Below are 25,371 nucleotides of genomic sequence, written 5' to 3'. Positions count from 1 at the left end.
TATTTTCACTGAGCTTGGTTGTCTCAGTGCGGGGTCTCTCTCTTTCCTTGCCTCTCACTTGCTCTGTCTTCCCATCTTTCTCTCTCATATTTTTGACTGTTTGTTCTTCATATTAAAATAATATGAGATTAAATCATCAGTATATACCTATTATCTGGTCATTCTTCAATGTAGCCCTCTTAATTTCTAACTCCATTGTGATGTTTTCTCTCTGATTTTTTTACACATATTTTCATCTTCTTCCCCATCCCCTCCTCCTTCCCATCTTTCTTCTTTATACATTTTTTATGTATCTGCTCTGAATTACCATGCTGTTACTCCACTCAGTCTCGTTAGCCAGGATGACCAGTTAGTATTGCTCATGCTCCAAATACAGTTCACCAACTTGTATTTGCAACTTCCAGCCGCTCTCATCTTTAATGCCAGGGTGTGGCCTGAGGAAGATTTCAAGTCCCAGCATCCAATATTCCAGAAGGTTGCTTGAATCAACCTTCTATGAACATTGGATTATGTTACCTTAAATACCTGTGGACTTCCATATTACAGGTAAAGGTGGCTGCAGTCTGCTCCAGTAAAACAGATAAGGGGCAGCCCTTGGGCTCTTGGCAAGTTGTCAATATAATTCTCTCTTTTTCTCAAAATGTGGGTGTCCATACCCCAGAGGGAATATAATCCTCTTTGTATTCTTGCTTATATCATGTCATCTGGGCAGCTTGGGTAGGGTTTACAATGCTAATGCTAATATTCTGCAGTACATAGTGTGTTTTATCTAAGAATCTTTACAGACAACAATTAGCTAATCCTCACAACACCCCTGCAAGTGAGGGAAATGCTATGATCCCCATTGTGGAGAGGAATGGTCTGAGATATAGAAATGACTTGTCCAAGGTCACACACAGAATCAGTGGCAGATCCAGGAACAGAATGAAGAATACTTGACAAGTTCTATACTTGGAGCAGTGGCTGCTGCTTCCTTTTGTTTCCAGTTCCCATATTTATTAAAACAGCATGATTTTTCAGGGTGAATATGGTATATCTCTGTCTCCATTGTAATTTTTGCTATGGAGTGAGCAATCTGAGCCGATTCAAGATACTAATGTTTTGTTTGTACTCAGGCTATTTGACAGGAAGTTATTTTACATCTTCCTTTAGAAGGTGCCAAAATATATAGCTGGACTTTGTTGAGCAGATATACCAGCAATCAAGTAAGCTGTCTGCCTCCTTGCTATGCTGGAGACACAAGGTGGGGGGAGGTAATATCTTTTATTGGACCAACTTTTGTTGGTGGAAGAGAGATGTGTTCACAGAGGAGATGTACACAGAGGCTCTTCTTCAGGTCCTTGCTATGCTGTCAGGCTGGATTGTGCTCTGGAAGCAAAATATACCAGGTGCCTGTTGCTATAATGCATCTGACACCATAGTAGGAGACTGGATATCCAGCTGCAGACAGGATGTACTGCTGACCATTGTGTCACCAGAACAGATTGTCTACTATTTTGGCAAAATGACTTGGCTGCCAGTTAGTCGCAGGAGCAGACTGTGGTGTTGTCTGAATGGATCACTGGCCTGATATACAACTACTTATTGCTCAAGCAGACTGGCTGCTGTACTGGTACAAAGGACCACCTGACTGACCCTGTTGTGGGAGTGGATGATCTGCCATGTTGGTAGATTGGACTGTGCACTCTGTACTGTGCCCTCTCCCATTATAAAGGATGAAATATATATCCCCACTTCTGAGGGGAAAAAGATTCATGAGCACTAGGAACTTTAAAAAAAAAATTATAAAGATGCTGAAATCACAGGTCTCACAGTCTGGGCTCCTTCTCGCTCTGTAAATTCCAGGACTCCCAGCCTTTAATGTAACTCATTAGTCATGCATACATGTGGCTAGCATAATAATTAGTACTATAGAAGGCAGAATAATAGGTTGCTGCTCAAACTAATGAGATATAAAAATGAGGGATTTTCTCACTTTAGGCAAACAGCTGTGACAGTGAAACAATAAAGGGAAAAGCTTAATTTTGGGGCTCTTCCAAACCTTGGAGTTGGTTTCCTAAAAAATGGCTCCCATCTTCTGAGGGAGAAACTTCTCTTTTTCACTCCAGCTACATAGGTGCTATACCAGAGTTGGAAAATATAGCACTCGGAGTTCTACAATGCTGCCCAAACAGGTCTTCCTCTTTATCTGCAGTGTATGCCTTATGGGACCTGCAGGGCCTGGTATTTATTATTTGTGTTTGCAGCAGTGTCAACAGCCCCAAACTGTGGGTTTCATTGTGTTAGGCACTGTATAAACACCAAGAGTATGTCTACCCTGTAATCGGGAGATGTGATTGTGGACATCCTTAAGCCAGATTTGATCTAGCTAGATCAGTAGTTGTCAAGGGTCCTTCCCCACTCTGAACTCTAGGGTACAGATGTGGGGACCTGCATGCAAGAACCCCTAAGCTTATTTTTACCAGCTTAGGTTAAAACTTTCCCAAGGTACAAACTTTGCCTTGTCCTTGAACCGTATGCTGCCACCACCAAGCATTTTAACCAAAGAACAGGGAAAGAGACCACTTGGAGATGTCTTCCCCCAAAATATCCCCCCAAGCCCTACACCCCCTTTCTAGGGGAAGGCTTGATAAGAATCCTCACCAATTTGTACAGTTGAACACAGACCCAAACCCTTGGCTCTTAAGAACAATGAAAAATCAATCAGGTTCTTAAAAGAAGAATTTTAATTAAAGAAAAGATAAAAGAATCACCTCTGTAAAATCAGGATGGTAAATACCTTACAGGGTAATCAGATTCAAAACATAGAGAATCCCTCTAGGCAAAACCTTAAGTTACAAAAAGACACAAAAACAGGAATATACATTCCATCCAGCACAGCTTATTTTACCAGCCATTAAACAAAAGGAAATCTAACCCATTTCTAGCTAGATTACTTACTAACTTAACAGAAGTTGGAAGGCTTGCATTTCTGATCTGTTCCCGGCAAAAGCATCACACAGACAGCCAGACCCTTTGTCCCCCCCCCCCAGCTTTGAAAGTATCTTGTCTCCTCATTGGTCATTTTGGTCAGGTGCCAGCAAGGTTATCTTAGCTTCTTATCCCTTTACAGGTGAGAGGGTTTTGCCTCTGGCCAGGAGGGATTTTATAGCATGGTATACAGAAAGGTCGTTACCCTTCCCTTTATATTTATGACAGTGGTTCTCAACTGAGGTCCACCGCTCGTTCAGAGAAAGCCCCTGGCAAGCTGGGCCAGTTTGTTTACCTGCCGCGTCCGCAGGTTCGGCTGATTGTGGCTCCCTCTGGCCGCGGTTCACCACTGCAGGCCAACGGGGGCTGCAGAAAGTGGCGCAGGCCAAGGGACGTGCTGGCCGCCCTGCCCGCAGCCCCCATCGGTCTGGAGCGGTGAACCGCAGCCAGTGAGAGCCACGATCGGCCGAACCTGCGGACGCGGCAGGTAAACAGACCGGCCCAGCGTGCCAGGGGCTTTCCCTGAACAAGCGGTGGACCACAGCTGAGAACCACTCAGCTAGATCAAAGCTAGCTCGAGTAATAGTAGCAGTGAAGCCACAGTGGCTTGAGCTATTCCAGTCCACCTGGGACGCTGGGTACGTTCTCAAGTGGCTAGCCTGTACCACAGCCCTTGCTGCCATGGCATCACTGCTATTGTGAGCGGAGCTAGCTTTGATCTAGCTAGATTCCAGTTAGCTCAGGTATGTCTGCACATGCTCCAGTCACACTTCCCAGCTGCAGTGTATACATCCCAAAGTGAGGGACAGCGGCTGCTCTGAAGAGTTTATGGTCTGAAGAGCTCAGACAGACAAAAGGCAGGCGGAGAAACAGCAGCCCAGAGAGGTAAGGTGACTGTCCCAAGGCTGTGGCAGAGCCAGGATTAGAATCCAGGTCTCCTACCCCAAGAGTTCCATCTTGACATAGGTGGAAGACTACTCAGCTCAAGATGGTACACTGCTTGCTGGGAACTATAGTCTCTGTGAGACATATTTCTGTGTATAGGCCACTGCTTCTGCAGATGGAGTCAAGGAGATTTTTGCCTTTGATTTCGATGGAAGCAGGAGTAGATTGTAAAAGAGAAGATTGGCTACAGTCTGGGCTAGTCTTGAGCTGCTGGCAAGGAGCCAATGAAGCCCTCAATTGGTAATGTTGGGGTGTCCTTGATTTGGTTGCCTTTGATGGTGACTTGTCAGCACTTCCTGCTCAGGTCTCTTTGGGACCTCCAGCTTTGTCCTCCTTATATGGGTACCTTTGAGAAATCTGAATGTTGGACAAATTGCTAACATCTCCATAGAATCAAAAGGTAACATTTATGTGGTTTGACCCATGCAGAAGTCGCCTCTAATCCAGAAGAAAGAAAATGTGTTCAGGGGAGGGAGAAAGAAGAGGCAGATTTTTTTTTTAGCTTTGAAAGAACGTTATTTTTCAAAACCTCATATTCTCAGATGTTTCACAATCCTGCAGAGGTCTTTAAAAAAAACCCAAAATTCTAAGAGCTTCCTGGAATACTGAGTTTCACCATTCTTTCATTTTTTGATTTGTATGTCTGATTTCTTTTTGTGTGCTGCCCCAAATGGTGAAAAAGCCTAAATGCCATATGGCTGCTGATTAACCCTTTGGGACCACAAAAGTCTCTGTTAGCCTTAATGCAAAACTTTGTGCATGAAAAGTTTAACCATCTGAGTATCCTGATGCTTTTACATGTTCCTTGCCTCGCTCTCCTCCTGGCTTTCAGCCGCACATCCAGTCTGCTTTGGCATTCATCAGTGCCTTTCAGCAGCAAAAGGGCCTGAAGCTGTGGGACTTATTGGGATAAAAGATATGCCATCAGCAAATGTTTACACTCATTACCATTCCAAGCAGTGAGAGAGCTCCCCTTTCCTTCTTTCTCTCCTTTCTCTTTCTTTCTTCTTCACTTCCTTCCTTTTTATCCTTCCTTCTTCCCCTTTCTTTCTCTCTCCATCTCCTCCTCTCTGTCTTTTCTTCTTGTCACAGAAGCCTTGAAGCCAGCTCCTTGGAGTGTGGATCACTGATAAAAGCAGAGCCTGTGTCCTTAATTCATAACACAGATATAATCTGTGGGCAGATGCAGCAAGCATGACAGAGAAATGCACAGAGCTCTTTAACAAATATTCTTTCCCCGGTTTCAGTAAATCACAAGCAAATTATATAGTGGCATATATAGTGGCAGCCTACCTGTCAAGCTCTCTAGTCATTTTTCTACATGCACCTTTGTGCTTTTGGTGTTGAGCAGTATCCGATTGGTGTGTGAACACAGAGAGTAAAAACAGAAACAACACGTTGCCCTTGATCCCCATGTACACCCTCCCGTTGGCATTAATGAGAGTTCCTGTGAGTCTGAAAGTCAGGGATTTTGAGGCTTAAATCCTGCTGGATGCTTGGAGGGGACTGAGCACTCCTCTGGTCATTACTTTCCTTTCTTCCTACGTCAGTCATAGAATGTTTCTTGCACGTACACCTGGAAGGGCTCCAGCAGTGTTGCCAACAATAACAATTTTATCGCTAGTCTTACGATATTTGGTATTTTCTAAAAGCCCCAGCTCCTGGAGTCAGGTAATTATGTGAAAATCTCAGCTTTCACTTTAAAAGAAAAGGAAGTTCTTAGCTTTTGTGGTTGCAGAAAAAAGCCTGAAAATGTGACCGAGTGTAACCTTAAAGGCTTAAATACTAGAATGTGAAGAAAAGGAATCCCAAATTATTATCATTATTATTAAATCTCATCATTTCAAAGCCAATTTTGTGGTTTTTCAGGGCCTTACTCCTAATTTTTGAATGCTGGTGATACTGCTCCTGTGACTGGCTTTCTGGTGTCGTCATGAATATGCCTGAACAGGCAGAGCATTTTGGTTCAAATACGTGTTTGACTCCTTGTGGCTTATGTTCCCGGGACAGGAAATCTCATTAAAACATTGCCTTTCTCACAGTATCATAGCACTGAGCACTGAATCCACGCTGAATGCAGGAAGTGCAGAGGTGCACAAAAACTAAAATGGAGTAAATGGACTTTTTAGTTCTTCCAAGTTTCAGTTCAGGTTTGAGTCCCACTTTAGATAAACAGATGTTCAAAGTGCTCCTTATTTTAATTTGAAACCTGTACCATGATGCTCTTATATAGTTTCAATATGATGAAAGGGCAATTTTCTGGGAAAAAATGCCTGTGACTGAAATTATGATGATGATGATGATGTATTTATTATTTATTTAATCATGTTTATTATGGTAGTGCCTAAGGACCAACTGAGAATGGGGCCCCACTGTGCTAAGTGCTATACATACAAGAGTAGTAGAAAGTCCCTGCCCCAAACAGCATAAAGTGTACATAGAAAAGACAGACACAGATAAGAGGGAAAGAGAGATTTTTGTCAGTTAGCCATGTTTGTCAAATTGTATTTAGGTCTGAAAAAGGTTATTTTCACCAGTTCAGAAAGATTTCCATGTTTTATTGCATTCTGCTGAGTAAAAAGTGGCTTATTCTTAAAGATTCAGACATGCATAGAGAGAGTATTGCTATCAAATGATGGTGGTTTCTAAATAAGGGACTGAGCCTGCTGCCAGTGAAATCAATGGAATGTTTGTCACTGGCCCCTGTGGGAACAGGATCAGACCCATGGTGGCTCTGTTCTAATCAAAGACAGTTCCTGAGCCTGCAACCCTTACTGAAGTGAATACTCCTTATGCATGGGACTACTCTGATGAGTAAGGAGTGCTGGTGTGATTAATGGTTGCAGGATTAAATCCATATACAGCCACACAATTCGCTCTTTCTGAGGTGTATTTGTATGCAATGCAATGATAGGCTATTCTTTATTTGGAGGAAATGCTTTGGGTTCCAGCAAGTGGCTATTTCACTGTGAAGCACACTTGATTGCCATTCTGTGTCTGTATTACCAGTTGTCCTGAACTCTGTCGTTGCATGTGTACGGCCTCGTATTCTGGTTTCTACTTGGGTTGGAGCATTGACATACTATTGTGGTTTCCAGCTGGACAGGGGCATTGGGAAGTATTTCAGAAGTGATTGGGGGGAAGAGGGAAAACATAGTGTCAAGTTTTAGGTACACACTTTTTGCTAAACATCCAGACAAAATGTTAATAACTAGAGCTGTATGAATAACGGATATTTTTGGTTTGCTGCCTGTACCGAAAAAAAAATTGGTTTGAGTTGAACCAAAACAATTTTTTCTTTAATTTTTCAGTGTACTGAACAATTGAAAAGATAAATAATTTTGAATGGAATTAAATGTTTCATTGTCCCCAAAATGTTTTATTTTCAAGCTTTTAAAAACTAATATTTTTTTAAAAATAAAATTGAAGTAAATTTCCAAATGAAAGTTGTTTTGATTTAAAAAAAAAAAAGAAAAAAGAAGGAAAGGTTTTATTTTGAAAATGTCGACACAAAATATGTCCAGGGGGAATAATAAGTTTTTTTAACTGAAACTGTTTTGGTTGACCCGAATTTGTATTTTGCATTGAAAAAAAAATTAGTTCGAAAATTTTTGCTGAGGTCTGTTAAATCCACTTTAGTTGGATTTAGTTAAAATAGTTGGGGCCATACCTGGCCCACCCTTTGGTTCCTTTCTGCTGCTCCAGTGATGCAAGGAGACTGTAAAGTGGACCTAATAGGGCAGTTAAGGGTTCCTCTGATAAGAGAGAATCCCCATCTGGCATAGAGATGGTGTAACAGTCTTTGTACTCCCTCCGCTGGCTCCCCAGCATAGTGTATGTGTTGGGGCAGAGCCAGAGAGAGAGGGCAGGTCTGGGCTACCGATACATTCCAGCAAACCGCAGTCAGATTAATAGCTCCTGTGGGAGACCATAGATGTGGCAAACAGCCCCCTCTGCCATTTTGTGTGCTGAGTACAGTTTGACTGAACTCAAGGATCAAGCCCTTTATTTGTTAACTTTTACCTTACTGATGCCATTGACTTCTTTACTGGGGCTCCTCCTGCATTGCAGTGCGCGGTGCCTGAGGTGCCTTTAAGTGAATGCTGCAGCGGGTAAATTCAAGTTAGAATTACATGTGAGTGGGTAGGCACCTGCCTCTCATCTGTTCATAGCTCCTCATAACAGCTCTGGTGATTATAACTAACACATGTCAGGTGCAAACACATTCCCCATGGCCAGCGCACAGCTGATGTGCAGAGCCTGTGACTTCCTCTTTGCAAATATGGCATTCGTTCAATGGAAAAGCTGCAGGAGCCTGCTGCTCACGCAGAGCACTCGCAGCGTTCTAGGAGTGCCGGCAGCACTGACAGTACTGGCTCCCCTGGCAGCTCCTGATTCAGTGCTGCGCAGCCGGGAGAGAGCGAGAGCAGGGACGGGTAGCACTGGCAACAGCAGTGCAGTGACTCTTCCATCCCAAAGGCTCATGATCACTGGAGACAGCTTGACCGATTACTGCCGAAGGCAGGCTGAGACCGCATTAAAAAGCCTAATAGGAAATGTGGTCCCCACCTAATGTTCTGAAGTTAAGGTCTTGCGTCCAATCTGCGCTAAGGTGAATCAGACCCAGACGGCTTCTCATGCCTGGGATAGGAACATGAAAAAGTGGCTTATCAGATACTGGGTATCCAATGGATCTTTCCCTCGCTTCCCCTTGTTCAGCAGATATGGGGGAATGAGACTGTAGAGGGTTCAGCTAATTTGCCGTTGCCCTGTGAGCCAGTCAGGGCTTCCTGACAAGGGGTCAGCTCTGGCACTGCTAGCATTGTGACCCTTCAGTCACATCAGACTGCCACAGGCAGGAAACTAGCGCAGGGCTGAGTGAGCAAGGTGGCATGGGTTCCTGTGTGGCCCCAGAAGCTGACTTGCTATTGTACAATACAAGTTACTTTTCGAGTGTGGAATTAGGAGGAAGATGGAAATGAGAGCCACACAGCTGCAGAGCTGTGGGTTGCACAGTGGTCAAAGATGAATAAAATACAATTCAAAGCAGCTTCCCAACTTGTTAACTGTGGAGATGCTACAATCTATAATCTCTGCAATAAGGAGAGGAGCGTAGCAGTTGTTACTAGACATGAGTAGTGGTAACCAGCAGGGTCTGAATACACAAACCAACATTTTCAAACCTGACTGCCTAAAATTAGACTCCTAAATCCATGGTTAGGCAGCTGGGGTTTTCAAATGAGCCTAAGGCCTGGTCTATAGTTTACTGCTGTGATTTTTTTTTTTTAACTGATACGTTTATACCAGTACAACTCCCAGTGTGGACAGCTGTATTGACAGAAAGGTGCAATATATTGGCATAGTCTTTCCCCTTCTCGTGTGAGAATAAGGGCTTGTCTACACTTAAAATGCCGCAGTGGTGCTGCTGTAGTGCTTCAGAGAAGACACTACCTATGCCGATGGGGTAGGTAACCCACTTCCCCAAGAGGTAGTAGCAGGTCAACGGAAGAATCTGTGGACAAGTAACTCACCCTCTTCCATCTCCAACGCTTTTAGCAAATTTTAGTTGAAGTCTGCATTATTTTCTTCTGCTACCTCTGAGTCTGAGTAGATTTTACAAATTCCAAGGCTTGTCTGATTGAGGGGGAGTAGCCGTTACTTTGCTCTAGTGGAAGGGGAGAGAGAGAGAGACTGGTCTCTTCAGAGTGCCCTTTGTATCATTCAGGAGGGTCAGTAACACTAAGCCCCATCTTTACCAATTACTGCTCAGGGCTGGTGTACACTGAACACATGCATCGGCATAACTATGTTTCTCAGGGGAGAGAAAAATCCACACCCCTACGAGATGTAGCTGTGCCGACCCAACCTCCGGTGTAGACAGCACTAGGTTGATGGAAGAATTCTTTACCTACCACCTCTCAGGGAGGTGGATTAACTAGGCTGACGGGAGAATTCCTCCCATCACTGTAGGTAATGTCTATACTGAAGCGCGGCTGCAGCTATGCTGCTGTGGCGGTTTAAGTGTAGACGTACTCTTCGAGTTAGGCCAGGTTGACACTAGAAAATTAGGTTGGTTTAACTACATCGGTCAGGGTATGAAAAATCCACATCCCTGAGCAGCATATCAACCTAATCCCTCCTGTCAGCGTAGGTAGTGTCTACACCAGGGGGGCTCAAACTCAATCTACTTTAGGGCCAGTGCCAGTGCTCAAATCCTCCCAGCAGGCCAATAATGTGACTGAAAATGGTGTTCAGAAAAGAAAATGTTTATATTGTAATTTTTTATTTCAAATTTCTCAGAAATAATAAAACTGTCATACATTTTTATACAATTCTTCACCCGCCAGAGAGTTTTAATGTTTGCCAGACACCTGGCAACGCGTCAGTTCTGTCAGTTTGTTGATGTTTGGCCTTAGTGACTGAGCAGTTGAAACCTTCAGCATTGCAGCAAGGTGGGCATCAGAGAGTTGTGTTCGGTATTTTGACTTGTTTATAGTCACTATGGGAAAAAGTCATGCTGCCTCCATGGCTGACTCTGCCCAGCAACTAATGATACTGCCTCCATGGCTGACTCTGCCTGGCGACTAGTGATGGTATCGCTGTCCTCTCCCCCAGCCAATGGGAGCTGCAGAGGGCAGCGCCTGCCGCAGGCATTGCCGGCAGCGAGGCTGCATGCGTCTCTCCTCCGCGGGCCGCAGCGGGGAGGTTCTTGGGCCGCAGATGGCCCGCGGGCCAGGACTTTGAGACCCCCGGTCTACACTGAAGCCCTGCGGCTGCACTGCACTGTAGTGTTTTTAGTGTAGACAAGCCCTTACTTAGCACATTCTGTGGGTGGCAAGGGAGATGAAGTGAAAAATGGATGCTGGAGCTCTGGGGATTTCATGGTCTTCTATCCTTTCCTGAGGTTGGTGCCCCCTTTTGCTTCAGTAACCAAGAAATAGGAGAGAGGTTCCCCCTGTGATCTTTCTGCTCAAGATACTCAGAGCCAGATCCTAAGCTGGTGTAAAACAGGGTAGCTTCAGTGGAACTATGCAGATTTACCTGAGCGGATGAGTCCCAGATCATCAAGTTGAATGATCCAATCAGAGTAAAAAGTCATACCCAGCCGTCTGACTCAGGACTCTCAAGTACTAGTGAAGAACACTAACCAAATGCCCACCTGGCAAACTCCTGGCTTGGAGGCTGCCTTTTGGCCTGTGATTTCAATACGGATTTTTCCTATAAAGCGAAGAAGTGACGGTGCGATTTGCTGGAGAGTGACGCCTAGTGGTTAAAGCAGGGTCGGACAGCTAGGACTCTTGAGTTGTGTTCCCAGTTGTGCCAGTACTTGCTGTGTGGTCCTGGGCAAGAAGCTTAACTGTGCCATGCTTCAGTTTCTTCATATGTATACTGGTATAAATATATACGGTACTGTATTTCACCGTGGCATTGTGAGGATTAAGTAATATTTGCAGAGAGGTTTGTGATCCCCCAATGAAAAATGACATACAAGAGTAGTCCAAGTGTCAGGCTGTCTGGAGTGACTCATGACCAAGAGTGCCAGCCTCAGGGCAGACTGTCAAAAAGCAGGGCAGACACCCCACACTGGCTGTATGTTCTATAATTAGATTTCACCAATGCAGAAACAAATGTGAACTCCTAAAGTACTATAATAGTTTTATAACAGGGTCACAGACAGTCCCTTAAGACACTCCAGCCCAGGGGCGGGCAAACTTTTTGGCCTGAGGGCTGCATTGGGTTTCTGAAATTGTATGGAGGGCCAGTTAGGGGAGGCTGTGCCCCTGGCCCCATGTGACCCCTCCCCCGCTTCACGCCCCCTGACGGCTCCCCCGGGACTCCTGCCCCATCCATGCCCCCTGCTCTCTGTCCCCTGACTGCCCCAGGACCTCCCGCTCCTAACTGCCCCCCGCCGCCCCATCCAACCCCCCTTCTCCTTCCTGACTGCTGCCCCATCCAACCACCCCTTCTCCCTGACCACCCCTGGACTCCCTGCCCCTAATTGCCCCCCACCACCCCCTCCAACCCCCCTCCTTCCTGACTGCGCCCCCAAGAATCCCTGCCCCATCCAACCACCCCTTTTCCTTGACAACCCCCAGACCGCCCCCCGCCCCTAACTGCCCCCCACTGCCCCATCCAACTCCCCCTCTCCTTCCTTACTGCCCCCCTGGGACCCCTGCCCTCATTCAACCACCCTGTTCCCCGCCCGCTGACTGTCCCGACCTCTATCCACACCCCTGGCCCCTGACCACCCCCCGAACTCCCCCGCCCTCTGTCCAACTCTCCCTGCCCCCTGACCGCCCTGCCTGGAGCACCGGTGGCTGGCAGCGCTACAGCCACGCTGCCCAGAGCACCAGGACAGGCAGCCGTGCCGTGCAGCGCAGAGCACCGGGTCCGGCCGGGCTCTGCAGCTGTGCTGCCCGAGGATCTCGCAGCCCCGCTGCCCAGAGCATTGCGCCAGTGGCGCAGTGAGCTGAGGCTGCGGGGGAGGGAGAACAGCAGGGGAGGGGCCCCGGGGACTAGCCTCCTGGGCCAGGAGCTCAGGGGTTGGGCAGGATGGTCCCGCAGGCCAGATGTGGCCCACGGGCAGTAGTTTGGCCACCTCTGCTCCAGCCTATCTTGCCAGCCAGGCAAGCTGGACTCTGTGATAAATGGTCACTTACACCGAAAATCACAAAATATTCAGGTTGCTCCCAGTCCCAAGGAACCAGTCACTTACCCTAGTTCAACTGGTACCTTAGGTCTCATACCAAAGACAATGCTGGTAGCCAATCCTGTAGTAAACTAACTAAAGGTTTATTAACTAGGAATAAGAAGTAAGAGAGTTCTTTACAGGACAGAGCAAGCAAGCATCTATACACAAATGAGTTTCAGTGTCTGATTCAAAAGGTGACAGAGCTGTAGTAATCTGCCCATTCAAAATGTCTTTCAGGACTAACCCATGCCAAGCAGCACGGGGATCTCTTTGCTTATGTTTAGGAATCTTTGCCCCTCCGAATCTAGACAGCATAAGAGAGATTCAGTTTTCCTTGTCAGGGATTTTTATCCCCTCCACTCCAGAATCCAAACCTGATGGGATAAGTTCATGCACAGTCTCTGCTTCCTGGAGAGAGTTAGGAAAGCAGTTAAGAGGGTCTCTCTCTGTCCTTTGATGCTCCACAATAGCTCATTTGCCAACAATGGGCCATCTTGTGTGCTGGGTGAGCACTTTGCCTTAATTACTGCTTCTTTTTCTGTTTAGTGAGTTACACAATTACAGAGGTTTACAAGGCAAACACTCAGAACTTTATAGTATGGGCTGCAGCCATTGATCTTACTTATAACCACAGAGGTTATAAATGAGATCAATACATGCTGCATCCTACAAGCATTTTATAAAGTCTAAACACATTCTTAGTAACTTAACATCTCACATCTGTTTTGATAATGCTGACACACAGGTACGCAGGATTGGTTTCCAGCTATCCATTTGTATGTGTTCAGTAAGGCCTGGAGCCTTGTCATGAGCTGGCACCTGGTCTGCCAGCATCACACCATGCACTTCCCCTAACCCCCAAACTCCTCTTGTTCATAATCTTTTGCTAGGCTACACTATGAACTTGATTTATCTATAAAAGACCATGACACAGGAACCTTAAATTAAACTTATACTGTTGTTTCCTCACTCACCCAATGCTAGCCATGTACTACTCCATACCCCTTGGCGACAAAACTCTGACTACAGCCCAAGCCAACAGTGGATGCATTTTGTGTCTGAGCTTGGACTGGATTTTAAATGTGCACAGGTGCTGTTCTGAACAAAAAGGGGAGACACTGGCAGAACAGGGCCCAGAGAAGCGAGAGAGCTTTCTCACCACCCTCTGGAGTGGCTCTCACCTTCGGAGAAAGCCAAATGAAACAGAAAGGAAATGAGGGAGGTGTGGGAGTGCAAAGCTTTTCTCCACCTCTCCACTGAGCCGTGACCAGGTTTCTCTAGTTGCTGCCTGCTGTTTTCTTATTTTCTAAGCAAGTCCCCAAGACAATGCCTTGCATGCCAAACAGAGTCAGCCAATCAGATAGAAAAGGTTCTGTGCACCCCCGGTCCTTCCTTCTTTTTTTATTTTTCTTCCCTGGCTCCGAAATAACAGCTCTTGTGTCTATAGAGAAGATAAGGGAAAAAAGCTTCTCTTACCTGCCTGAGCACTGGGTTAAGTGGTTTTTTTGTGTGTACTGTATTTAGCTATTAATATTTTTCATTGTTGTCATCTTGGCAGAACCCAAGAAGAAGAAAAAGGAAGGCAAGAAACAGGAGAAGATGCTGGATTAATAGAAGCCATGCTGGGCAGCAGGAGAAAGGGACATCATCAAGCATGATCAGTTAACAGTTTCATTTACATCTAGGCGATTTACCCTAAAATTATTTATAGCTTAATTGTACAATAGGAGGAAACACACACACACACACCTTTTTAAAATTTTACTCTAGTATTTTTTAATGTATAACCCTAACAACATTTTAGAGGCCTGCAATAAAGAACTGTAATTTCATTCAGAAAATTATTACTACTGTATATTGAACAATGTAGAGTATTTTAAGGTATTTTTTCCCCTCAAGTCTTATTTTAGGTGTTGATCCAGACAAATTACTCCATGCAGGCAGAACCTTGAGCCTGTGGAAGTCAGTGGGGCAGTGTGTGGGAGCAGGAGTCTGCCTATATGCAGTAATGTGTAGGATTCAGGCCTTAGATCTGAAACAAACAGGACTTTGGGGGTGGAGGTGTGGGGGACGGGGGGAGTCTTTTAAAATTCTTGTCACAACTAGAGAACTGTGTGGAAACTGTCTGTTTGGGGTGGGTGGGAAGGTTTAGTATTTGCTGGCAAAAAGTAAGAGGGGGGTGGGACAGTAAGTATTCAGATCAAAATACTACTGTTTAAAATCTCATTGTTTCTACCACTGGCACTTTATTGGCAGCAAGAATGGTGAAATCCTCTCTCTAGAAAGCTGAGGTTGGCAAAGTCCTCAATTTTCAGTGTGGCACTTGGCTGAAAAAGTGCTTGTGATAGTGAAACAACACCAAAACTCTCCTTTTGTTTTCATGAAAAATTCAAGGTAACAGAGAAAAACGTTTCCCTCTCTTTACCTCAAATCCTGCAAAAATACCTTCACCCCTCCCTTCCCCAGCATGGGGATATCCTTTTCATGCAGTCTTGTTGGGAGCATTGGGTTTTTGCCTTACCCATCTCCCATTGAGGTCAGTGGGAGCCTTTCTATTGATTTTAATTGGAACTGGTTGAGAAATAGTATTTTCAGCAGAAAAATTTGATATACATGATTTTTTTTTAAAAAATGGTCATGGAATTTTTCAGATTTTTCCAGAAAACAAAAATGGAAAAAAAATTGGTTTTTGAAACAGAATTTTTTTTTCATTCACCCCCTTCCTCTCCCCTTTTCTTTTATCCCGTTAGAAAAAAGGGAAAGTGAAAACCAAGAAAGGTTTTGTTTTTTGTTAAAACTTGGAAAATTTCAGTCAAAATAAAATTTCATTTCAAAAATATTTTGTGTGGGGGGGGGAATGTTGATTGAAAAAAAAAACTGACCAGCCCTCATTTTAATAGATATTGGATCTGTCCTTTTTTGGGGGGTACAGGAGGGCTGATCTTTTCTTATTTTAGTCCACTATTTCAATTGACTGGGAGGCCCAGGGAAAAGGCCTCTGTTATATGAGCTAAAGTGCTACCCAACTGTCTCCTGGAAAGTCCCATAAAGGGCTACACTGGGGAGAAGACTGGTTTTTCACTCAAGACAACATTTAGATTAGATTTGCAAAGGAGTTTAAGGAATTTCAGTGCCCAAATTCCACTGAATGTGCATTTGAAAATCCCAACCTTGTAGTGTCAAAAGGGATAGGATTTGGCTGCATAGGAAAGCAGGAATTTTTGCAGGGAAGTCTTGTGCCCTGTGTTATGCAGGTCAGACTAGATTATCACAATGGTCCCCTCTGGACTTAAAATATATGAATCAATGGGAACCCGCCAGTGTCAGTGGTTTTGCACTGGGTGTAGGGGGGGTCCATCTGAACAGATCACGCTACAGGATTGGGGCATGGCTTGTAGAAATGGTGGAGCTTCCTTTCCTCACACTAACACACTAGAATCCCACCACCACCATATCAAATAAACTAGGCACACCCTCTTTGTGTTCCCCCTGGTTCTGGAATGGAAAGGATGCTTCAGGCTATGTCTTGCAAGGCAGAAGTTCTCAAACTGCTCTCCGGAGCCGTCCTTCATCCCCTGCAGCATGTAACAGTGAGGGACACGAGCAGTTGCTAGAAAGGAAGGTGGTTCTAGGAGGGAAGAGTGTCTTTCACTTGAAGGCTTGCCAACACACAGATGTGCACAGCTTACTAAGGCTTGGTTTACACTTAACACTTATACAAGCATAAGAATGTTGGCCAGGGGTGTGAAAAAACACACCCCTGGTTAGACATAGCTATGCCCACCACACCCCCAGTATAGATGCAGCTATGCTAACACAAGAGTGCTTCTGTGAGCATAGCTATGTTATATCAGGAGGTGGGGTTCTTATGTCGACGGGGTTCTCTTGGTCTACACTAGGGGGCTATAGTGATGTAGCTGTACTGGCATAGGCTTTGTAGTGGAGACAGCCTAAAGATGTGATGTTGTCTCAGTGTAGTGAAACTGGTGCAGCTTTGCATATGGATGCTCTTACATTGGTGTAGCTTGCCTCCATTAAATGAGGAGCTGTCAGGAGTTGAGAATGCTGCAGATAGATGGCCTCATTCTCCTCTGATATACACTGGGCTAAAAGTTTTATAAAGAGGGCTTTAGGGGTTAGAAGTGGATGTAAGTGACCCGCTTCAGGAATGATTTCCGTCTTCATTTGCTACAGCTATAATGTGGCCCTGAGGGAATGATAAATATCCCTAAAATAACATAACCTCTTATGGACAGTAGAGAGAGATGAAATGCCGTGCTTTGGCTTGAGATGCATCTGAATGCAAACCCTGGATTCACCTGCAAATTTGGGGACGTTGGGCTCTAGATTCAGATCCAGATTCTGTGGCTTGGGATGCTGTCTAGTTTTAACATTGCACCTGACAGAAACGCCCCATGCCGAAAGGGAGGCCCCTGTTTGTAACGCTAACACTGTATCACCCACCAATCAGGATCATCTAATGATGTAGTGCCATTCCTTCCAGAGATACTCTTCAGGGGAGAGGGATGTTGCAATTTTGAGAACAATAAAAATCAGCAATCTGAAGCAGCAGCTTGCTTGGGCTCCTGGTTCAAAAGGGCTAGGTGCCAACTCAGAAATCATTCTATTAACACCACTGCAGTCCACTTCTCATGTCTCTTTCTCTCTGTGGAGCAGGATTGATGTGGGAATTGGGTAGAAGTTCTGCTTCTGTGCTTTCTTTGAATTGTGCATTAACTGCAACTAAATGAATATGGAGCATCACTAAAAGCACAAGTGACATGCCTGGGAAATGAAGTCCCTCTGAGCTGACCATTAGCAAGGAATATAAAAAGAAAGGAGTAATATGATCATCTTCATAGCTACAAGAACTCAAGTGGTGTTGATGCTGATAAGAGAACTCATAACATATTTCCCTCACCTTGGTGCATAGCTATTCCTTCATCGTTTGGCCTCAGGTGATAGGGAATTCAAATAAAGCATTGTGCATTAATTGATAATGATCCAGGGGAGAATGAAAACAGCCACCTAACGTGCAATATCCCAACACTAACCAGACTCTTAGCCTGAGTGTGGGCATGATAATAATTTCAGTTTGTGTAGGGGAATTCCTTCAAGAACTATCAGATTACTTTGTGATTGTTATTAGGATTAAAAGCTTTGGGGTGAAAGCAGCTGTTCCCTTGTTCTGCAAATCCGGACTATCTCTGTGTGTCAGTATATCACATGGTTTGTGTCTTCTGAACTGAAGTGCTGCTGAAATTGCTCTGCATCGATATCAACTTATGTAAGCCTGCCAAGTCTTTTTTAGTGAAATATTTGATGAGACCTGGCATTTCAACACAAACTTCCCAGAGCTGTCCACAGTGGAGAAAAAGATGGGGAAGGGGAATCTCCCTTTCCATTCTTTACGCCCTGCAAGGGGGCATCTCCTGTGAACCTGGAATAGTTTTCCAGGGGTTATTCTTTCAAAAGGAGGGTTCCCCTACTAAATTCTGACAGAGTTGGAGGGTTTCCCTTTGAGCTCCTCTCAGACTTCTGAAGGCATTGCTGGGGCTCCTCTCCAAACCTGAGCAAATGGTGGTTGGAGGTTTGAACCTGCAATAGCATTTTTGGCCAGGGGTGGGGGATGGGGAGGGGAGGAAGAGCTCTTGTTGAGAGCGATCCAAAGGTCACCTCTGAATGCAACCACAAACCTACCACTTCCTGTCCCAGAAATCTCTGGTTCTCCCTACTTGGTCCCTTCATCCCACAGCAGCACCAGCAGGCCACTGCACTCAAAAATCTCTCTTTGTTTCTTCCTGGCACATACAATTATGGGCTACGGTGGATCATTGGATGCTTTTTTGCCCATTTTATGAGTCCTGCACAAAATTAAGTTGAGAATTAATGGGATCCCTGGAATTAGGAAGACGCTGTCCAAATTACATGGGAAGATGGGCTTCTTGGTGAAGTCCTTTCCTCACAAGTCTTCTCTAGCTGGGGGCTTTCTGGTAGTGTGGAACACATCATTGCAATGGAAAACTAGGGACTCCAATGTAAAGGAGAACCGCTTCAAACCCACAAGGCCCCTTTTTCAAGGTAAGCTGGGAAAACAGTGGAGATTACCCTGACAGCTTTGGTGGGGTTAAGGATGATAAGAACTTAAGGGGTGCTCAGAAACTGTTTGAGGAAGTTATGGCTTGCAGAAATAAACCCTTACTCATTCATTACCTTTTAGCACTGATGTTTTCCTTTGTCTATAGAACTCCTTAAAGTCAAAAGAAGCCCTTAGTCCAGTTGGTTTCTTCCAGCCTTTGACTTCTTGAATGCTGAATGAGCTGCCTATGATGCAACTGTACCCACAGTCCTCTTATTAAATGTCTGATAAAGAGCTTCCTATTTTCAAAAGCAATTGCCCGTATTCAGTCTTTGGTGAAGACCCAAGAGATGGGTTCCCCCCAAAAAAGCCAGTTCAAAAGGCCATTTATGGTTCTAAACAGGGCAAGAGATGTTTGCAGAGAGAAGGCTGCAGCTTTGAATTCCGTGAGGTAAAGGTAAGAGAATTTACAGCCTATGCTTCCTATCCATCCTTACCTTCCTGTAATTAATTATACAGCCTGAATCCCCTCATCGTAATCTGTCTGGCAACAAGGAACTATCTAGTTTCCCCCAGTGAATCGTTACATTTTCAGTGTGGTAATTACGTGATTCATTCAGACTTTCCCGGTTGGAAAAGGGAGGGTTGACCCTTCAGAGATTTTTTTTTTCCGGTTATCGATGAGTCTTAACAGAAAAGCAGGATACTCGGAGCTAGAAATTGGCTAATGAAGATGTCACTAAGCAGGCACAACATCTTTCTGGAACAACAATGCTTATAGAAACTACAAAGAGTGAATTCATGATCAAAATGTATCTGAAAAAGATTGTGGCACCAATCTAAAACAATAAAAATAGAAAAGGCCCTTTCCTTTGTGTAATGAATTACACCTGGGCAAAGTGAGCACAATGACTACAAGCCAGCAGAGGATCATGGCCAGTGACTCTATTATTTTAGAGCCAAGAGCAGTCAAGCAGAGTGCAAAACATTCTTCAAAACAAAGGCTAAGATCTCTGTCTCAGAGTGATGTTCTCTTCTACCACCACCAAGTAAAGGGAAAACCATAGTTCCCTCCCACCCCCGCACCCTCACCCCTGACCCTCCTGCAACTTCCTAGGAGAGGGATCCATTGGAAGTGTTTGAACATAGGAACCGGGGGGAGGGAGGGGGGAGAGAATGGTTTATGTTGCTGCAAATAAAATAAAATAAAACCCTCCCAATCCCTGTAGTTGTGTTAAAAATATAAAAGGGAATGAACATTAAAATAACAAATTACAGGCTGAATATTGCACTCAATGAATTTCTAATTATGTACATAAAACTTTACCTTATATGATGTCTTCTCATGGGTTCTTTCCTTTTTTATTTGTATATTGATTTTGTAAGCTAGCTGTGTGTTATCTTTTTGATATTTTTAAAACTTGTATGAAAGCCATATATACACATTATAGGATGAAAGCATTAATTCCGTAACATTCCTTAATGGTTCCCTTAGCTTGACAGAATCATGGGAGGTCCTAGAGAATGTATATGTTTACCAATTGTATCAACATAATTTACTTGCTCTTAGTGGAGATGAAGATGTTAAATAAACTAATACACAGAGGTACGGCGGTGTCATCATCTGCTTGTTGAAACAATAAGGGACTTTGAAAGTCTCCTGAAAGAATTCCAAAGATTTTTGGAGGGGGTGTTTGTCTTCCTTTGTGGTGTCAATTTGATATCAGCCTTGGGGTGTTGCACTTTTAATAACCCCTTTCTGTATAAACTCTTAGAACGAGTCTTTATTTGTAGGAAGAAGCCTGGCCAAGTAACAGAGATTGGCAGCTCCTCTCTAGTCATGTCATGGGCGTCTAGACTGAAGTCTGTCCTCTCAAAAGTCCTCCCACATTTCCCAGTCATGTAAAAGGGAAACACTTTATTAATAAACTCACTTAAATGTCCAGAACATAGATACAACACTGAGAGGTGGGAGAGGAGTTTGGAACCATCTTTCTCATGGTCTCAAATGAGAATATCGTGCAAGTCCTCAAGAATGGAATCTTCTCCTCAGTCCTTTTCTGTCATGTCTAATTGTTTTGGGGGAGGGGAGTGCTAGTCGTGGGGAAAGTAACTGGGCATCAGAAAGGAGATCAGATATTTTCATTTCCATTAAGGAACAAAGAAGAGGGGTAATAAAGTGATGATGGCCTATCTGTTCTTTCCACCTCCCTTCCCCTTTTCCCTTCTTAAGTCTTTCTCCTTTGTCCTCCTCCTCTTGCCTTTCCTATTCCCATTTTGTTTCCCTTCCCTACTGTTTTCTTAAATAATCAAATACATTGAATACTCCCCCACCAGCTCCTGGGTGCAAGTGGCAGTTCCACTCCCCACTGACCAGACAAGAGGTGTTGTGTCTGGCAGTGCCAGTCCAAGCTGGTTGTTGGCTGGATTGGTGATAGAGCTAGGAAAAGTAGATGGGCTTCTAGAATTGTTAGGATGACAATGAGCTACTATTGTAAGCTGTGAAATCTGCCATTGTATTCTTCAAATCGCTAAAGGGGTTGGCAAGCCAAAGCCCACAAGGAAACCAGCTACCTACTCTTCTTTATTTATGCAACAATAATCTGCCTGGCTAGCATTTACATTATAAGAGTGGGAGCAGAGAGGGAGTTATGGCAGCTTTAAGCTACCTTTGTGCTGCCTGTATTCTGGGGCTGTTCAGGGGTCTACCCAGGTGTAAGTTATAGCAGCCTCAGGGTGCTTTATCTTCTACTTTGATTCCTATTTCCCCCTATGCAGGGCACTCTTGTCCCACATCTGCCCGGCACCAAACATACCCACTATATCGTATACACGACTGGCAGAGAGCCCTTATGGCACTTTTCAGAGTAACAGCCGTGTTAGTCTGTATTCGCAAAAAGAAAAGGAGGACTTGTGGCACCTTAGAGACTAACCAATTTATTTGAGCATAAGCTTTCGTGAGCTACAGCTCACGGCACTTATACACCAGTGAGATTTCCCCCCGGAGAGAAGAAATTCTCAGAGGGCTTTTATGAGACCCATTTATCCTCATAGAGTGGCATAAAGGGATCCTAGTGTAATATGAAAATCAGGCTCTGTGCTTCTAACACCTCTTCTGACACTTATCTACATACCTCTAGAGGTTGCTATATACACCGTGTTAATTACATAGACCAATGAATACAGTAATACCTGGTAGTGAGTGGGAATAGAAGTCAAGTGGTACTTCTAGTCACAGGCTGTGGATGGTTTATGTGGTGCCTAATATAGGATAAAGTATCTTATGTATGATAAAGTAAAGGTAATCAGAGCTCCTGCTTCATGGCAACAGCTGATTGCCACAGAGAAGAGGAATGAATTCTCTCCCTTCCCTTCTCATGTACAACATTTCTCAGCTGAGTAGTTACCAACGGGCGGAAAGGATGGCCACCTTCTGAAGCCACAGCGAGAGGCAAGATACTTGACTAGATGGACCATAGGTCAGATCTAGCAGGGCAAGTTCTATATTCCATTTACAAAACCATGTTCACAGCATTCCTGGCTAAAAGTACAATCTTACTCAAGGATGTAGGCTACATCCTTGCAAAGTTACACTGCACATAAAACTACCACTGGCCTTGTAAACTGTAGAACAGTCCCAATGCTGAATGACTGGCCTGCACCAAACAAAACGTAAGCTCTAAGGGGAGAGAGATTTGTTAAAAATCATAACACTGATGTAGTGTATAAGTTTAGAATTAATTAACAGAAAATAACTTGTGCATTGTGAAGAAAATACACACATGCATGCCCACCCCAAGTCTCTACAGATTCTCTGAAAGCCACCACGTTGTGTCACTCTGTAATGAAGCTCTGTGGCCAAAGTGTCCTTGCCTTGAGGGATGAGCGTGCTGCTTCTGTAGCCCTTGTTCTTTGCGATCTGGGACCAACAGAACAATAGTTATTACTAAATATATTTCATAGGGTTTGGTGGGGAAAGAAGCATTCAGGGTTAAGGCCTATTAACATAGGAATATAGGAATTGCCAGACTGGCTCAGACCCATAGTCCAATATCCTGTCTGACAATGGCCAGCACCAGACGCTCCAGAGAAAGGTGCAAAAAAAACCGCAGTCTATTTACCAGAGCAGTGAAAGAGCAAAGAAATGATCCCAGCTGCTCATCTGAGTATCTCTATCCCTAAATGTTTTGGGTATTTCAGTCACTTCCAAGACATTCCTTTAACTTTTTTTGGTTTGCTGGCCATCCTGCAGTATATATTCATAAAAGTTCGCTGCATTGTTCAAGCACTTAAGCCAAGTGTTAGTCTCTTAGGGCACTGTGATTAGGATGAACAAATGCCACACGGGACCAAGGCTGTACTTGCTTGTCCCACAGAAAGAGGCTAAAATTAGTCCATTTCCAACACCAGCCAGCAATAGCAGGTCCTGCAGCTGGCAGGAACAAAGACTGAGGCAGCAATCCCCAGTTCTGGGTGCCTTGGCAGAGAACGCTTGCATATGAGGCAGAGAGGATCTAAAGGGTGGACTGAACTGCAAGCAGCGAAATCTGAGGAGAAGGCTTGGACTGGCCCAAATGTTGTCTGATTATCCATCTGTCTGCTAATAAAATCAAACTCTAGGAAGCGGGAAGATGTTTTTTTGTTTACTTTACGCAGGTCATGTAGGCTGTGTCTCACGGCAGGTGGGAAAGTCACTTGCTCACAGGCACTATCCCAAAGGACATTTGCTTGGCCTCTAATGTTCGTCTACCCCCAAAGAAAAGAAAATCCCATAATCTTTAAAGCGGGCACAATCCTGTCATTAAAATCACTGTAGTCTTCTGAGCATATAGCATAATGGACAAGATTTGACACTAAATAGAAAAAGCATCACAGAGTAATCAGTGTGAGAATATCTCTAATCCCTGTGGGGGTCCTCTGAAATATGGCAGAGGTTACAGGAGCGGCTCTTTAGGCATTTGCCTTCAACACAATTTATTTGCTCTTTGTGATTAGACCACTCCCAATGGCCCAAAGATCAGAGACCTACAAAGAAGGCTTACAGAAATCTCTGTGGCTCCCTCATCTGCCTAACCTGCACTAGGTGGCAAATGCCCAGTCCAGAGGATCTGGCCCAGAATCCTTATTCTGAGATATACTGCAGTCAGTAAATTAAGATGAGAACACGGGAGGAAATGGGAAACACAGGGAGGGGGATTGGTGGGGAAGAATTAAGGTATATATAGGGGAAGTTGATAGTAATGAATATAAACCAAAGCTGTGATTTGTAGAAAATTGATAAGGGAAGCAAAAAGACACAAGGAGAACTCTACGGCCAGAAGAGTTAAGAGCAATAAGAAGGAGTTTTTACAGTATATTAGGAACAAAATAAAAATCCAGATGATAATATTGATCCATTACTAGATGGAAATGGCAGAATTGCCAAAATAATTTAAAAGGCAGAAATGTTCAATAAATACTTTTATTCTGTATTTGAGAAAAAAACCAGATGTGTATTCATATCATATGATAACACTCTTTCCATTCCACTAGCATCTCAGGAGACAGTCAAACAGTAGTACTAAAGTTAGATATTTTTAAATCAGAAGGTCAGGTTAACCTGCATTCAAGAGTTTTAAAAGAGATGACTGAGAAGCTAACTGGGCCGTTAATATTGATTTCCAATCAGTCTTGGAATACTGGGAATGTTCCAGAAGACTGGAAGAAAGCAAATATGCCAATATTTAAAAAGGATAAGTGGGATGACCCCCCGTGATTATAGGCCCGTCAGTCTAACACTGATCATGGACATGATAACTAATTGGCTGTTATAGAACTTGATGAATAATGAATTGAAGGAGGGTAGAATACAATTAATGCCAATCAACATGGATTTATGGCAACTAGATCCTGTCAAACTAATGATATTTTTCTCTATGAGATTACAAGTTCTGTTGATAAAGGCAATGTTATTGATGTAATAGACTTTTGTAAGGTATTTGACTTGGTACCACATGACATTCTGACTAAAAAAACTAGAATGATATAAAATTAACATGGCAGACATGAAATGAATTAAAGGCTAGCTAACTGTTAGGTCTCCTAATGTAATTATAAGTGGGGAATCATTACTGAGTGGGTGTGTTTCTAGTGGAGTCCCTCAGGGATATATTCTTGGCTCTAAACTCTTTATTTTTGTTAATGACCTGGAAGAAAACATAAAATCATCACTAATAAAGTTTGCAGATGACACAAAAATTGGGGAAGTGGTAAATAATGAAGAGAACAGTTCAAGTTCACTGATACAGAGAGATCTGGATTGCTTGGTAAGCGAGGTGCAAACAATATGCATTTTAATACAACTAAATGTAAGTTTATACACCTAGGAACAAAGAATGCAGGCCATACTTACAGAATAGGGGACTCAATCCTGGGAAGCAGTGACTCTGAAAAAGATTTGGGTCTGGATAATCAGCTGAACATGAGCTCCCAGTACATCATTGTGATCAAAAGCGCAAATGAATGTAAAAAACAGGAATCTTGAGTAGGAGTAGATATTTTACTTCTGCATTTGGCACTGGTGTGACTGCTTCTGGAGTGGTGGCCACAGTTCAAGAAGGATGTTGACACATTGGAAAGGGTGCAAAGAGCCACCAGAATGATTAAAGGATTAGAAAACCTGTCTCTGACTGATAGACTTAAGGAG

General features: G+C 44.0%; 1 protein-coding gene across 3 annotated transcripts in view; it reads left to right on the top strand.

The window, feature by feature from the left end:
* The window catches only part of PTN (pleiotrophin), a 112,799-nt gene extending 92,504 nt beyond the window's left edge, over positions 1-20,295 (top strand). For all 3 annotated transcript variants that reach the window (XM_037878850.2, XM_043541193.1, XM_043541195.1), the window contains one exon: positions 14,166-20,295. In XM_037878850.2, coding sequence (XP_037734778.1) covers positions 14,166-14,218 — 53 coding nt within the window. In that variant the 3' untranslated portion in view covers positions 14,219-20,295. The remainder of the gene's footprint in view (positions 1-14,165) is intronic.
* The last annotated feature ends 5,076 nt before the right edge of the window (positions 20,296-25,371 follow it).

The sequence above is a fragment of the Chelonia mydas genome, chromosome 1, assembly GCF_015237465.2.
Source record: "Chelonia mydas isolate rCheMyd1 chromosome 1, rCheMyd1.pri.v2, whole genome shotgun sequence".
Taxonomy (NCBI): domain Eukaryota; kingdom Metazoa; phylum Chordata; order Testudines; family Cheloniidae; genus Chelonia; species Chelonia mydas.
Note: the sequence above shows the minus strand (reverse complement) of the source record. Positions and strands in the feature narration are given on the sequence as shown.